Here is a 14,896-nt window from a genome sequence, read left to right on the forward strand (position 1 = left end):
TCTTCGCTTGCCAACAGGAAAAAAAATACATGCTTGTTTGATTGATTGACTGTTTGCTTGCTTGGGAAAAGGGGAAAGCAGGCTTGAGGAGAGGCTTGCAGATAGTGCTCTTGCTCAAATAAGACATTTCGTAATGGTAGTTGCCTGAACTCAGTCCCTTCACATGCAAGCGGAAAAGCCTACACAAATCACCAACAGAGCCTAATTACAGACTTCTATACCTGAACAGAAGTAAACCAGCCACAATTTAATCTCAACCCTTTCAGACTCAGACCTGGTTATTTTGGACAAGTGATGTTCTGATGACCAGGAGGAGGAGTCAGTTCTCAGTCTTCACCTGTGATGGCAGCTGCAGTGGCAGACTCACAGAATGCTTAGCTAAATGAAAAGCTAGCTTGTTTGTTTGACTAGGCATTGATTTATTTGTAATACGGTAATAATAATAATAATAGATGTTGGCATCCGTCTATCTTGGGAGACAACGGAGGAGTGTGCCTTTGGGGATAAAGTCAATAATAATGTATTTAACACGTTTATACCCTGCTTTTACTCCAAACAGCTCAATGTGGCTGAAAACAAGGATAGAATTATTAAATCAGGGAAGGGTGAGCTTTGCAGAGTCAAGGTCCACATTCCCTAAAGGCAAAATAGTTGGGGGACACATACTAGAGGCAGGTGATGTAGGAATGACCACCAGGCATGAGGCAAACCTCGACCCTGCAGATAGTCCGCAGTTTGATCACTGACCTTTGGGTGTGAGGCAAACCTCCACCCCTAGGCAAGCCGGGGCTGTCTGAACGCTATGCCCTCACTCTCACCTTTGGCTTTCTCAGTAGTCTAGTCTGCTGTGTCCTGTCTGTGACCTTTGCCTCTCTTTGGAAAGGCATGGCTCACTTCCCACTTGGTAAGAACATGACGTGGTGGAGCAGGTCTCACAAATGTCAGAGAAAACATACGTGTCAGCTCATGATGTAAAAGTGCTAAAGGTCAGACTGTTCATAAACGTGTGCATATTGTGCTAATAAAATGGGCTCTACCGAGCTTGCCAATCAGCTTCCTCTTGCACAGCTCACCTGCAACAACTCCCTGACTACGTGTGCTTCGTTACAAGGTACAATCAAAACCACAAGTGGGTGGGGACATCTTTTTCCTCTTCCTTCGTCTCTCTCACACAAACACACTGTCTCTCTGTCTCTTCTGCTAGCCAGTTTGCATTCTTTTGTGAGCCCCAAGGTCTATGCTATTTCTCCTGCCTCTTCAGCTTTTCCTACCAGCTCTTCTGTTTCTTGTCATGGTGATATCATTTTTTTTTGTCTCCCCCAAAGTTTCCCTCTGTGCCCTGTGACTTACCTTTGTGTCATCTCAATGGGAAACAGAAGACCCAGCCAAAGACAGCTTGTCAAGCCCAGCTGTCTAGTTGTGATGCCCAACAATAAGGCATGCCAGGTGGAATACTGAATAGACACTATACCTGGCATACTCTGGTTCTTCCTCTGAGCCACATGCTCAGCATCTGCCCAGACCACAGAGCACACTAGGAATGGAGTAGCAGCCTTTTGTGGCACAGAGAGGTTTTCTGCAGTGCGGAGAAATTGGCGACAATGGGGCCAAATTCAGCAGGACATAAAGGGGAGTCCCAATGGCTTTATATGGACCCGAGGCTGCAGACAGACCATATGAGCCATAAATAAAATGTTTAACATGTACATCAACAGAAAGAATGTGGTAATGCTTATAAACAAACAGAAAGCCTGTTAAGTTAACCATCTGGTGCCACCCTTGATGTTTTTTTAGGTGCCAGGTCCAAAAACAAACTATTTAGGCATTTTAGTGGCATGTAAAAGAATTTGTTTATTATTGTTGATATGTTTTACTTGTTTTATGAACGTTTTGTGAATATGACTTTCTGGGTTTTGATAACAATTGTTTCATTTTTATGGCTACCATTTAAAATTTTGTAAGCTGCCTTGAGGGCTAAGGTCCAAAGTTGAAGTAAATATATATTTTTAATAAGGTACTCTTATAAGTAGCAATTGTTAAATTTTTATTTTCCAAAGCAATTTTTTTAACTACACTGCATTTGTTTTTCCATTCAGTATTAATATAATTCATTGACAGAATAGGCCAATAATGAAATACAGAGGAATTTGTAGAAATAAGATGTTCCTTGGTTTACCTTTTTCTAAAGCCCATGAAATAGAAACTTTTCACTTGGAAAACAGTAACTCTCTGTATTAAAAATAACAGGATTGGGAAGACCAGACAATGTGTACATATTAACAAGAAAAGAACTTGCACATAACTATACGAATGTTAACAGAAAATTTCTAATCCAACCTAAGGGCATCGCTTGCCTTTATGACAGAGTGAGGTAGGGTTGGATAGAAACCATTTATCTTGTCCATAAATCAATACAAGGTGTTGTTCTTCTTTCAGTGCTGACAGTAGAGTGAAACTCTGGGATGTAAGGAGAGCATCTGCTTGTCTGATTACTCTTGATCAACATAATGGTGAAAAGTCAAAAGCATCTTCTGAAGCAGGTAATCAGTATACATATGCAATGCACACAGGTCTCTCTTTCCAAACACAATTCCAGGGAAATTGTTCTTTAGATAATTTTCATTATTTCATATGGGAACTTTTTTCCCCAATGAGATTTTCATCTAAAAAAATCTATTGTTGTTGTTGTTTAGTCGTTTAGTCGTGTCTGACTCTTCGTGACCTCATGGACCATAGCACGCCAGGCACTCCTGTCTTGCACTGCCTCCCGCAGTTTGGTCAAACTCAAGTTCGTAGCTTCGAGAACACTGTCCAACCATCTCGTCCTCTGTCGTCCCCTTCTCCTAGTGCCCTCAATCTTTCCCAAGATCAGGGTCTTTTCCAAGGATTCTTCTCTTCTCATGAGGTGGCCAAAGTATTGGAGCCTCAGCTTCATGATCTGTCCTTCCAATGAGCACTCGGGGCTGATTTCCTTCAGAATGGATAGGTTTGATCTTCTTGCAGTCCATGGGACTCTCAAGAGTCTCCTCCAGCACCATAATTCAAAAGCATCAATTCTTCGGCAAGCAGTCTTCTTTATGGTCCAGCTCTCATTTCCATACATCACTACTGGGAAAACCATAGCTTTTTTGATGTTGAGCTTCAGACCATATTTTGCGCTCTCCTCTTTCACCCTCATTAAAAGGTTCTTTAATTCCTCCTCACTTTCTGCCATCAAGGTTGTGTCATCTGCATACCTGAGGTTGTTGATATTTCTTCCAGCAATCTTAATTCTGGCTTGGGATTCATCTAGTCCAGCCTTTCGCATGAATTCTGCATATAAGTTAAATAAGCAGGGAGACAATATACAACCTTGTCGTACTCCTTTCCCAATTTTGAACCAATCAGTTGTTCCATATCCAGTTCTAACTGTACCTTCTAGTCCCACATAGAGATTTCTCAGGAGACAGATGAGGTGATCAGGCACTCCCATTTCTTTAAGAACTTAGTTTGCTGTGGTTGACACAGTCAAAGGCTTTTGCATAGTCAATGAAGCAGAAGTAGATGTTTTTCTGGAACTCTCTAGCTTTCTCCATAATCCAGCGCATGTTTGCTATTTGGTCTCTGGTTCCTCTGCCCCTTCAAAATCCAGCTTGCACTTCTGGGAGTTCTCGGTCCACATACTGCCTAAGCCTGCCTTGTAGAATTTTAAGCATAACCTTGCTAGTGTGTGAAATGAGTGCAATTGTGCGGTAGTTGGAGCATTCTTTGGCACTGCCCTTCTTTGGAATTGGGATGATTTCAAGAAAATTGGAGATATGAAAGGAACATTTCGTACAAAGATTACCATAATAAAGGACAAAAGTGGTAAGGACCTAACAGAAGCAGAAGACATCAAGAAGAGGTGGCAAGAATACACAGAAGAATTATACCAGAAAGATATGAAGGTCTCGTACACCCCAGGTAGTGTGGTTGCTGACCTTGAGCCAGACATCTTGGAGAGTGAAGTCAAATGGGCCTTAGAAAGCACTGCTAATAACAAGGCCAGTGAAAGTGATGATATTCCAGCTGAACTATTTAAAATTTTAAAAGATGATGCTGTTAAGGTGCTACACCCAATATGCCAGCAAGTTTGGAAAACCCAGCAATGGCCAGAGGATTGGAGAAGATCAGTCTACATCCCAAAACAATCTATTACAGTATACAAAAAAATAGGGACTACAAAAATACAAATCAAATAAGTGGATATGGCGTCCTCTCTTAAAAGTAATTCTTAGCCCTTACCACACACACAGGACAGTAGCTCCTCCCCCCAGCTCTCGCCTAGGATCTTTCCTTTCTCCTCCCAGCCTCTCACTTTAGGAGACCAACATTTCCCTGCCTCCCACCAAGGGTCCTCCATCCACCATCTGCCACCCCCATGAGCATACAATCTCTGGACCTTAATAAAGGCCCCAGAAATAGGACTCCAAAGAAAGAAGAAAAACAAAGAAGAGAGACAAGAAAGAAAGAAAGAAAGAAAGAAAGAAAGAAAGAAAGAAAGAAAGAAAGAAAGAAAGAAAGAAAGAAATTAAATAAAGGCAAAAGAAGAAGAAACATTAGAAAAAGTTACAAAATGAAAACTTATCTGCCAGTTACATAAAAGAAAAAGAAAAAATGATTGATTATTTACAACATTCAGTCCATGCTAACATCCATCTTCTCCACTTTCTGTTAATATATATTTTGTTCAAGGTGTCTCAGAATCTCTCATTTCTTTTTCCCACGAAAACTCCAAGATGGGTTCCCTAATTGTTATTATTATTAATAAATGTCAACCATATTTCTCTTTTGACTTTACCTCCATTAATTTCCATCACATTATTCCATTTTGAGTGATAGTAAATTATTCTATCCGTGTCCATTTTAAAGTCCCTCCATTGTGATCACATATTCCATAATTTTTTTCTTAGTATATATCCTTTAGTTCATGTCCAGTTCCATATGCTCAAATTCCATTTCCTGTTGTGTTTACAATAGTATCCCAATCTCCTCCTCTAGGACCTTCCATTTTGGGTCCCCCCCCAGTCTTTTTCCAGATATAGTACTCTGAAATCTGATAGTACACATCTGTCAGGCTGCTGCCAGCAACTTCCATGGCCGGTTGCCCAGGAACCTATACAGACAAAGAATGTTCTTACCATCTGCGGTTTATTCAGTATTTACGGAGAGAGGCTACAAAACCCAGCCTCTTGGATAATGGTGCTGTCCTGAGTGAATCTCCAACACCCCCGTCTCTTCCACTTCCTCATTCATCAAGCTCAACATCTCTCCAGTCCTACGGGTGCTGAGAAGTGCCCTCTGTTTTTGAGCTCTTTGCTCTCCTACTTTCAAGGCTCACTGGGTTCTGGGAGATGGGGGGTCTAGAATGCTTTTGAAAGACACTGTGTCTGTCAGCTGTCACCCCTCTGGTGCTTCCTCTACCTCCTCCTCTTCCATTATTTCCCAACTTTCCCCCTCATCTGCCTCTGAGCTGTGACCTTCCTCAAAGCCCTGTTGCAAATCTAAACTGTCTTCCACTTCTCTGGAAGGGTTGGGCTGGTGAGGCGGTCTCCACCATTCCTCCTCTGCCCAATCTCTGACATCATCATTCTCTCAATTTGCTCCATATCATATGCAGAATATTTTCTGTCTGCTAGAACTGAAGGAAGGCCAGGACTAAAGTTTTCCCAAAGCTTCCCGCCCCAAACTTGATCAATAACATATCCAGAAAATTCTCCACCTAACCATTTGTGATTTTAGCTTCTCCTCCAAATCCTTGTAGGGAAGTCATTTCCATTGAAGCATCGCCACCTGCTTTCTTCAGTTTAACTATTTCATGATCCAGTCTTGCTAACTTTTCATCAATTTGGTCTGAAGCCTCTGAGTATTCCCCATTTCCAGTTCATATCTCTGGTTCATTTTCTTCATCAAACACTGATCTGATCATTTTTAATTGTTCAGCCATCAACCGTTGAATAATACCAACAGTCACTGGAAGATCAAAAAGTACCTTTACCATACTGAATGCTTTTGATGTTCTGGATATTATTAGTAACTCAGTCTACCTTAATATTTCCACTTTAAAATCACAGCTGCAACATGTCTTATAGAAAATTATTTCCCATGGCTAGCAATGGCCGCGTTACTTTCAGTTTTTTCAGTTCTTTAGAGGTAGGAAACAGAAAAGGGGTTAAATATTTTTCACACAGGGATTCCCCTCATCTGCTTAATCTTTATTATCAACCATAAATCTGGCTTTTCACGCTGCCTTAGACACTTTCACAATCAGTTTTCCTTTTTGTTTTTCTTAATGGCAGAAGGCGGAACTTACAGATTTTCAGATTGTAGATTTTCATCAGCCGATGTAGGGATCTCTTGTTACAGTTTTCCTTTTCCCAGAAGTATTTTTAAGATATGATGTTGATTATGTGGTATTTGGGCAGAATAGCTTGCCAGCTCATTCTAACTCCTGTCCAGGCTTCCAGACACAGACAGCAGGAAAATGGCCTCGATCAAAGCGTTTGAGGTAAACTTCCAGATCACCCTTAACTCAAGACTGATGACTAGTCGGACTATCTGTTTATTATCAGTTACCACATAATTATCTTCTGTCAACAGGAGCTAACAGACAGATAGCCAAACCACCATTCCTCTCCCCAGAAGTCCATATGAGAATATTTCTAATCCATGATTTGTCCAGTCTCTCCCTGCCCCATTTCTTCCATGGTTTTTTCTTGAAATAGTTGCAGCCAACCAGCAGAAGAGAGACGAAGGCAAAACTGATTTGTCTGATCTCTCTTGCTCCCTGATTTGTACAATCTCCCCCCCGCCCCCTGGCATGGTTTCTACCCGAAAATAGTTGCTGCTGACTAGAAAAGCACAAACAAGGAAGTGGGCAAACTCCGGCTATTCAGATATATGAATCAACCATTCACATAGTGATATTTGGGCATGATTCTTTATGTTCAGATAAGTGAATTTGCAGATAATGTGTGTTCTGATAGCAGGACCCGCATTTACATGTATATCAAGTTCTTAAACATTTCAACACTTAAGCATTTTGTTTCACCCTTGGCAACAAGCATCGTCACATGGTAGAATACATTGTTGCACCATTTCCCTTTCAAACACTGCAATTACAAATACTTTGCTGTGTTGAGTTTTACATTTTGCTGTATCAAACTCTGTAGAACCCGGTGTTGTTCATATTTTATTAACAGAAAATACTGCCCATAATGGAAGAGTTAATGGCTTGTGCTTCACAAATGATGGACTTCACCTTTTAACATTTGGTACAGATGACCGCATGAGACTCTGGAACAGTTCCAGTGGAGAGAACACATTAGTAAGTTGAGGAAGGTGTTGGGTTTGGGGGGGGGGGACTTAGATTGCGTACAGTTTTGTTTTCATTATAACCTATGACTAAACAAGTTGGTCGTGATATTGAGGAAGGTAATGTATGTGACTCCCCCTCTTATGCATTTTCAACTCACTCACGACCATGTATATACCATAAATGGGCCTCAAAAAGGCACAAAAACTGCATAAACTGTGCAAAAAGAGTGGGGAAAACAGCTTGCAATTCTAGGAGCTTTTTCAACTACATCCTATGAGTCGTTGCACCAACCTTTGGGGCCTATGGAGAGTTTGAGTTTGAGAAAGGAGGTTTGGTGGAAGTGATTCTAGAGGAGTTTGGAAGATTCCAGTCAGTCTGGCAAGTGCTGTTGGTTTTTAAAAGGGTTTTTCAACGGTTTCCAGAAGTTTAGAGGATGTTTATAGGCTTTTTAGATGGTGTCCCCCACTATAAGTGATTTCACCTATACACACACTACCCAGGAAACATAATCTTGTTCACTTGCACACTGTGCAACCCACGTTATGAGACTTTTTCAGGTCACTTGGAAATATTTATCTTGCAGCTTGATCTCTGGAATGATGCTGTAATCTCCACTGCCTTGGACTTGGCTGCCACAGATGTTGTAATGGTAGAATTAATTTCTTAATAACTTAATTTGCTTGCCCTTTCAATCGAGTGCTAAAAATAAACTCACATGCGTCACAAAGTGGCTTACATACAATAAATAATAACATAGCAGAACATCACAATTACAACACAAATCGGTTTCTGACCACGCCCACGATCAATGGGGGTTGTTCTTCGCAGTCCTCCGGGGGCTTGGAAGAAGTTCAGGCAGGGAAAAAGGGAGGAAATGAGGCATAAATACTCTTGATGCTCTCCAGTGGGGTCTGGGGAGTTCACTGCATCCTGCAATGTCGCACAATCCTGTGTCTGCCAATATAGAAGGCAGAACAGGAGAGATCAGGGAGTGTGCCCCTGCCATGGACAGCCCTCCATTACCAGCATGATTTGTGGAAGGTTCTTCCTTAATCTGGATAATTGGCATTAATCAAGAGGCGCTTCCAAAGTATCATATGCAAATGGGCTACAATCAATCAGCTGCCCAAAGAACTGGGACTGGTTTTCTGAAGGTATTTGAATGGTTTTCTGAAGTTTGAGAATCTCTACAACAGCCGTGAAAGGAAATGGGGAGGACAAGGTGCTTTGTGCTTTCTTACGGTTTTCTCATGGCCTTTTTCTCTCCTGTCCTATACACAATGAATAGGTGTGTGTAGTTGCTACTCTGCTTGTTACTTTGAACGGGGGGGGGGGGCCTTCTGCGTTATGCTTTACGGAACTTAATAAGGTTTTGCTATGTCCCCCCCCCCCTTACCAAGGGTGAATGGACTTTATTTATGACCACTTCTGGATGGAGGTGTTGTTGGAAAAATGCAATGAGAAAAAGAGGAAATGACCCGCTGCTGGACAGTTGTTGAAGAGAGGCTGAATCTGAGAAAATATTTTGCTGTGTGTTGTGTGCCAAAAAAGAATTGCAAAGGGAAATTTAATGGCGGAAGTCTGGAAAGTTCACTCTGCGAGTTATCTATGGCTGTGGTTCTCATGTTAGTTTGATAACAGTGGAATGGAATGGAATGTGACCTAATACCACTCAGACCAACACTGCAAAGAATGGAACAACAAGAGAAGGAACTGAACTCTTTTAACACACCAGGTCTGGAACAAAAATGAAGATGAAAGACTACACACATGAAATGGATTATAAATATACAGTGGTACCTCAACTTACGAAGACGATCCGTTCCGCGGTCGTCTTCGTAAGTCGAGGTTTTCGGTTCTCGAAGCGCTGCTTCTGCGCAGGTGCAGAATGTGCACGCCGGGCACGCGTGGGGGTTGATGACTTCGAAAGTCGAAACCTTCGGAAGTCGAAGTGTTCGGATGTCGAGGTATGACTGTATAAGATGTAACTCAGGTTGCTGTTTGTAAGGTGAAAAAGCGGACAGCTGGAAGAATGGCTTAACGAAACGTGAAGAATGTCAACTGGAGACTAAATAACAAAGGAAGCAGTGAAAGGGGAATATCTTGGACATAGGATTGTAACGGAAATGAGAAACCTGATTTTAAGAAATTGTATTAAATTAAAGTAATTAGTTTCAATTGGTAATAATTTGGGGGGGAAATAAAAATAATTTTAAAAAACAATTACAATACAAATCATATAAAATAATTAACAAATAATCAGTAAAACAATTGCAGATCATCAGTAAAACAACCACTGTCTATAAAACACTATTTACAAAGCAACTTAAAAAATAAGCTAAACGGCACAGCCACAAGAAAAGTCACATTATAAAATTCACAAAGCATTACAACACTCTCATTCCACAGAACATTATTAACAACATTAACAAACTGACAACCAAACACAGAATAAGCACTGTTGAATTCATATACTGGATTAATTCTGGTTAAAGAAAATGAATATATTACCTTTTTTAAACTCAAGGCCCCATTGCTGCAATCAGCTCTTAAAAATTAAAAGTGTATCTTGTTTCCTTAGAAGAAGGTTTTTCTGATAACTACAAACAAATCTTTAAACATACCTTCCTTTAGTTTAATGTAAACGACTGGCAAGTGAAAACCAGAAGAAAGGCCCATAAATCTTTTGTGGTCTGATCTGATCTGAGTTATATGGCATATAACAGTATGTCAAAATCTTGATGCCTGATTTGTGGGTTGATTTTTCTTGTAGCAGTTGTATGTACAGTATGTACAGTTGTATGTACAGTGAACTAGCATAGTACAAACATAATACAGTGGACACTCGGGTTGCGAACGTGATCCATGCGGGAGGCACGTTTGCAACCCGCAGCATTCGCAACCCACGTCTGTGCACGCACGGGTCACGATTCGGCACTTCTGTGCATGCGCAAAGCATGGTTTAGCACTTTTGTGCATGTTCCCGCCGAAACCTGGAAGTAACCCGTTCCGGTATTTCTGGGTTCGGCATAGAGCACAACCCAAAAAGACACAACCTGAAGCGGCTGTAACCCTAGGTATGACTGTAGTAGTGTTTATTTATCTGGATTTTGGTCTGCATCTTCTTCAAGGATGTTCTGTGACATTTGAAGCCAAAGTGATTGAGCAGTGGAAGGAAACCTCTGTGTCACAGGTGTCTTCATTTGGCCTGCCAGGCTGTTTTGAGCAAGCCACACTCACCTCCCCTATACTTGACATCAAGTGTGTGGCAGGTAATGATTATGTTTAGCTTTCCTGTCCTGATTTGTTGGTGCCATCAGAGGTCTTGCTGCATAGCATGACAGTAGTTTTCCGAACAATTTGTCCTCCAGCAAAGAACAGATGTTTGCTCCAAATGATGATACAGCCCAGAGCTACTCCTGAAAATATTTCTGATTGCACCATCCAACTCATTGAAATGAATCTGCAATTTATTTAATCCATGCTTATGTTGCACAAACTTTGTGTGTCATATTTCCAGCATTTGTTGTTGTGTTCCCATAACCAAAGGTATTTGAGGGAGCAATTATATTCTTGAATCCCGAATCTTCCAGAAGGGTAATCACCTTCCACTACATGTTACAAGATCTACAAAGGCACATTTTAATGCATCACTATTCACTGAACTCTTCCTGTGAAAAGCTGCATATAAAGTACTTTGCAAAGAGATGGTGGACATTTTCTTCTGTAATTCACCATATATTCTTGTTATGGTATCTTTCTCTTTGAAACAAAGGTTTGGTGCATTATTCCAGGTGATATCTCTGTGCATGCCTTTCATGTTACCTGTTTTCCAATTCCCTACCGTACTTTACAGTAAGCCACTGGAAACTGCATGTATAATTCCAACTAGGAAAGACAATCTGCTGAAAGCAAGAGGAGTTATTCTTGCTTTTATTTTTCTTCTCCCTTGGAAGAACAAAACTTGCTGTTAGTTGTAATGTCAGGTTAAGTGTCTCAGCCTATATCAACCTCATTGCACATGACCAATATAGTAAGTGGATCTCTGCTTGTTTCATGAATCATCTTCCCTTTTTCTCACTCTGGCTTACTTTTAATTTAAGAAGCAGAAAGAATTTTCACAAGTGAGTAAATTGTTTCAGCTGAAAGAATGAACAGAAGCTTTTTCCAGGGCCGGGTCACCCTCCCAACCTCTGTCATTTCCTCCAGGCTTGGAGACTAATCTAGGTTTCTGGTTGCTCTTTCCTGCAGCCACACAAGGCTGCACCGCTCAAGTAGAACTGAAAATTAAGTTTCTACAATAATATTGCCCCATTGGATTCAGTTATTGGGTTATAATTTGTCAACAGATTACCTCCGCTGGGATTTAGCTCCTGACACACAATGTATTTGATGTGCCTTTATTTCAGTTGCAGTGATGCTTCCATAAATTAAATGGGTAGTACTTAACCTCCTCATCTTCACACAGCTGCCTAACTCATTTGTTACTATGACATGGTGGCCAGCTGTGGTTTCCCTCATGTCCCTTGTCTAAGACCTGGACAAGACAGTTGACTTTGAAGATGATCTGAAAGCTATGGTTAATGCAGGATACAAGCTGATCAGATTCTGAGACAAGTTAAAAATGTCTAGTCTTTAAAAGAATTTATCTGGTTGCCTGACCATGTCCAAGTCCAATTCAGAGAACTGGTGCTTACTTTTAAAGCCCTAAGTGGTTCGGGCCCCAGGTAGAGTCTGCTTCTATATCAACCTGGTTGTATTTCAAGGGCACCAAAAGCTCAATGGTGAGGAATGAAGGGACTGGGCTGACACACCCAGGGGCATTTGGGATAGGGCACTGTGTGCTCCCTTCATGCACAATAGGGTTCATACGTTATGCCACCCAGGCGATATTATGCATAATGGAGAATTTTATAATCTGGCCATCACACTAGAGATAGCAAGATACAGTTGTGCCTTGGTTCTCGGATGCCTTGTAACTCAAATGTTTTGGCTCCCGAACGACGCAAACCTGGAAGTAAGTAAGGTTTTCAAACGTTTTTGGGAAGCCAAACGTCTGACGTGGCCTCCAATTGAGTGCAGGAAGCTCCTTCAGCCAATCAGAAGCCGTGCCTTGGTTTTTGAATGTTTTCAGAAGTCAAACGGACTTCTGGAACAGATTCTGTTGGAGAACCAAAAGTACGACTGTACTAAAAAACATACCAGTATATCCTTGCCTTTTAAGAATGCATGGGCTGAAGGATTTTGTGATCAAACTACATGTGCACCAGCTTAGTAGACACTGTTGAGTCTATTCCAGCTGGTTAATGGTTTGGTTGTCTTTCTGGGAATATACTGCATATATATTATGGTCTATTCAAGACCAAGTAAATACAGTGGTACCTCTAGTTACGGACTCGATCCTTTCCGGGGTGCCGTTCACACCCCGAAAAGTCCGCAACTAGAGTGGCGCTTTGCGCATGCACGGAAGCGCGATAGAGCGCTTCTGCGCATGTGCGCGTGGCGTTCTTATCTTGAAAAGACGCAACCCGCAGCAGACGCAACATTAGGTATGACTGTAGTCTTTAGGAAAGAGAGTCTACTCCTACTGGGTAGCTGCTTCTCTTTTTGATCTCACATTTTGTTCTGATACCATCAAGTTACAAGAGAGTATCTGAAACTATAAAATGTGACAGGTGTGTGAGTGTATGCATTCAACAGTATAATGACAGGTAGTGAGCTACAATTTGTAAGTGTAATGAATCATCATTGTATACCTGCATTGTGATGTGTGCATGCACACGAAAGCTCATACCTATGACAAACTTAGTTGGTCTCTAAGGTGCTACTGGAAGGATTTTTTTATTTTGACTGCGTCAGACCAACACGGCTACCTACCTGTAACTTTAAAATCTTGTATCTTTACAGGTGAATTACGGGAAGGTGTGCAATGAAAGTAGAAAAGGACTCAAATTTACAGTCTCGCATGGCTGTAGTCCGGAATTTGCATTTGTGCCATACAGTAGCACTATTGCTATTTATACAATTTACTCAGGAAATCGAATGGCTATGCTTGGGGGACATTATAGTTCCGTCGACTGCTGTGTCTTTCAGCCTAATTTTCAGGTAAGTGAAGTCCTCTGGCTGATTTTTAGGCTATTTAGCCTAAAAACAGACCAGTTATGTTTAATGGCCTTTCACTTTTGTTTGCCTCAGTACCTGATAATAAGAGATATACTGCATCTGTACATGACTGTTTGTCTTTGCTGTTATGACTGAAGGGCCAGAAGGAGTGGTCAGTATTATCTGAAAGGGTTCAATTAAATAAATTACTGCATTAGCAATGAGTAGTTCTCACGGAAGAAGCATCTTAATTGTGTTTTAAAAACACCACACCCTGAAAATAATTAATATTCAAAAGTGATAGATATGGGGGCTATAGGCTTCACACCTTTTGCCTAATTAGAGTTCATGAGTGCTCAAATTGACTGGAAAATATCCATAATGTATTGAAGTAATGTTTGGGAGCATCCCTGAAAAGATACATAAAATTATTTGTAGAGATTGAGGTTTGCTCTCCTGCATATTATATATACTAAAAATACTAATTTAGCTTGCTATCTGATGCTGAACAGTGATACATTGTATCTCTATTGAGGTAACATTTCTCATATGAAACAATACTTGCCCCCTACCCCATCTGCCAGTACGGTTCCCTCCAAATACTGCGAATGTAATTCCATTCCATGTTCCCATATGAAAAGATATCCCCTCTTCTCCCCCTGCAAGCTGTTGTGCAGGCTCTCCCAACCCAGTTGTGGAGAGGAAGCCTTATTGTACAAATAGAACTCCTTGCACGGGACTTCTACTGGCAGGGCTAGTCAACTGAATCCTCTCCTGCCTTAAACTGTTGTGGCTGGTATTGTCTTGAGGAATTAAATTAAGTACTTAACTTTTTTATATAGCCTATGACCACAATGAAATTATTAGCCATTGCGGCCATCAGTAAAGAGTAGCTTTCAATGAAAAAACACCCCAATGTTTTGTTTTTTTGTTTTTTAAATACATCTAAAGGCACATAATGGTGCTCAAGTGTGAAAACAGGTTGGCTATGATGCTAAGCAGAGGCAGGGCACATGTTGTATAACACTCTCCTAACCTTAGTATTACAGTATATCTCTCTAATCGGACATCTAATATGGAATTGCCACTAGCACAGATTTTAAACATATGAAATTCTAACTTGAAAGGCTGGCGGCATGGTGTAACATTTATGCAATAACTGATGTGAATTATAATGGGTTCGCTGGCCTCAATAAAGGCTTCCTTGTGCCTAGCAATTTGCCTGATTGAGCTATGTGCACATGCAGTGCCCTGGCTGTATTCAGATTCCAGGGGAAATATTTTTAGATTGTGATGTGAAAAGAGGCGAGGTTGCTAAAGCTGCTCTGCTCCATTTAGGAATAAATTGACTTGTTAAAAAAAAAGCCTTTTCCCCTGAAGTGTCTTGTCCCAACACCTCTAGAATCAAGTCTTTTAAAGAAAGATTCATTTATAAGTGTTCGAGAACTGCTGTAGCTG

General features: G+C 41.0%; 1 protein-coding gene across 4 annotated transcripts in view; it reads left to right on the forward strand.

Annotated features, from left to right (window-relative positions):
• Window positions 1-14,896, forward strand: part of ERCC8 (ERCC excision repair 8, CSA ubiquitin ligase complex subunit) — a 40,998-nt gene that overhangs the window by 18,713 nt on the left and 7,389 nt on the right. For all 4 annotated transcript variants that reach the window (XM_035100363.3, XM_035100359.3, XM_088652878.1 and 1 more), the window contains 3 exons: window positions 2,437-2,540; window positions 7,221-7,345; window positions 13,244-13,441. In XM_035100363.3, the coding sequence (XP_034956254.1) occupies window positions 2,437-2,540; window positions 7,221-7,345; window positions 13,244-13,441 (427 nt within the window). The remainder of the gene's footprint in view (window positions 1-2,436; window positions 2,541-7,220; window positions 7,346-13,243; window positions 13,442-14,896) is intronic.

Source organism: Zootoca vivipara, chromosome 10, assembly GCF_965207765.1.
Source record: "Zootoca vivipara chromosome 10, rZooViv2.hap1.1, whole genome shotgun sequence".
NCBI classification, from domain to species: domain Eukaryota; kingdom Metazoa; phylum Chordata; class Lepidosauria; order Squamata; family Lacertidae; genus Zootoca; species Zootoca vivipara.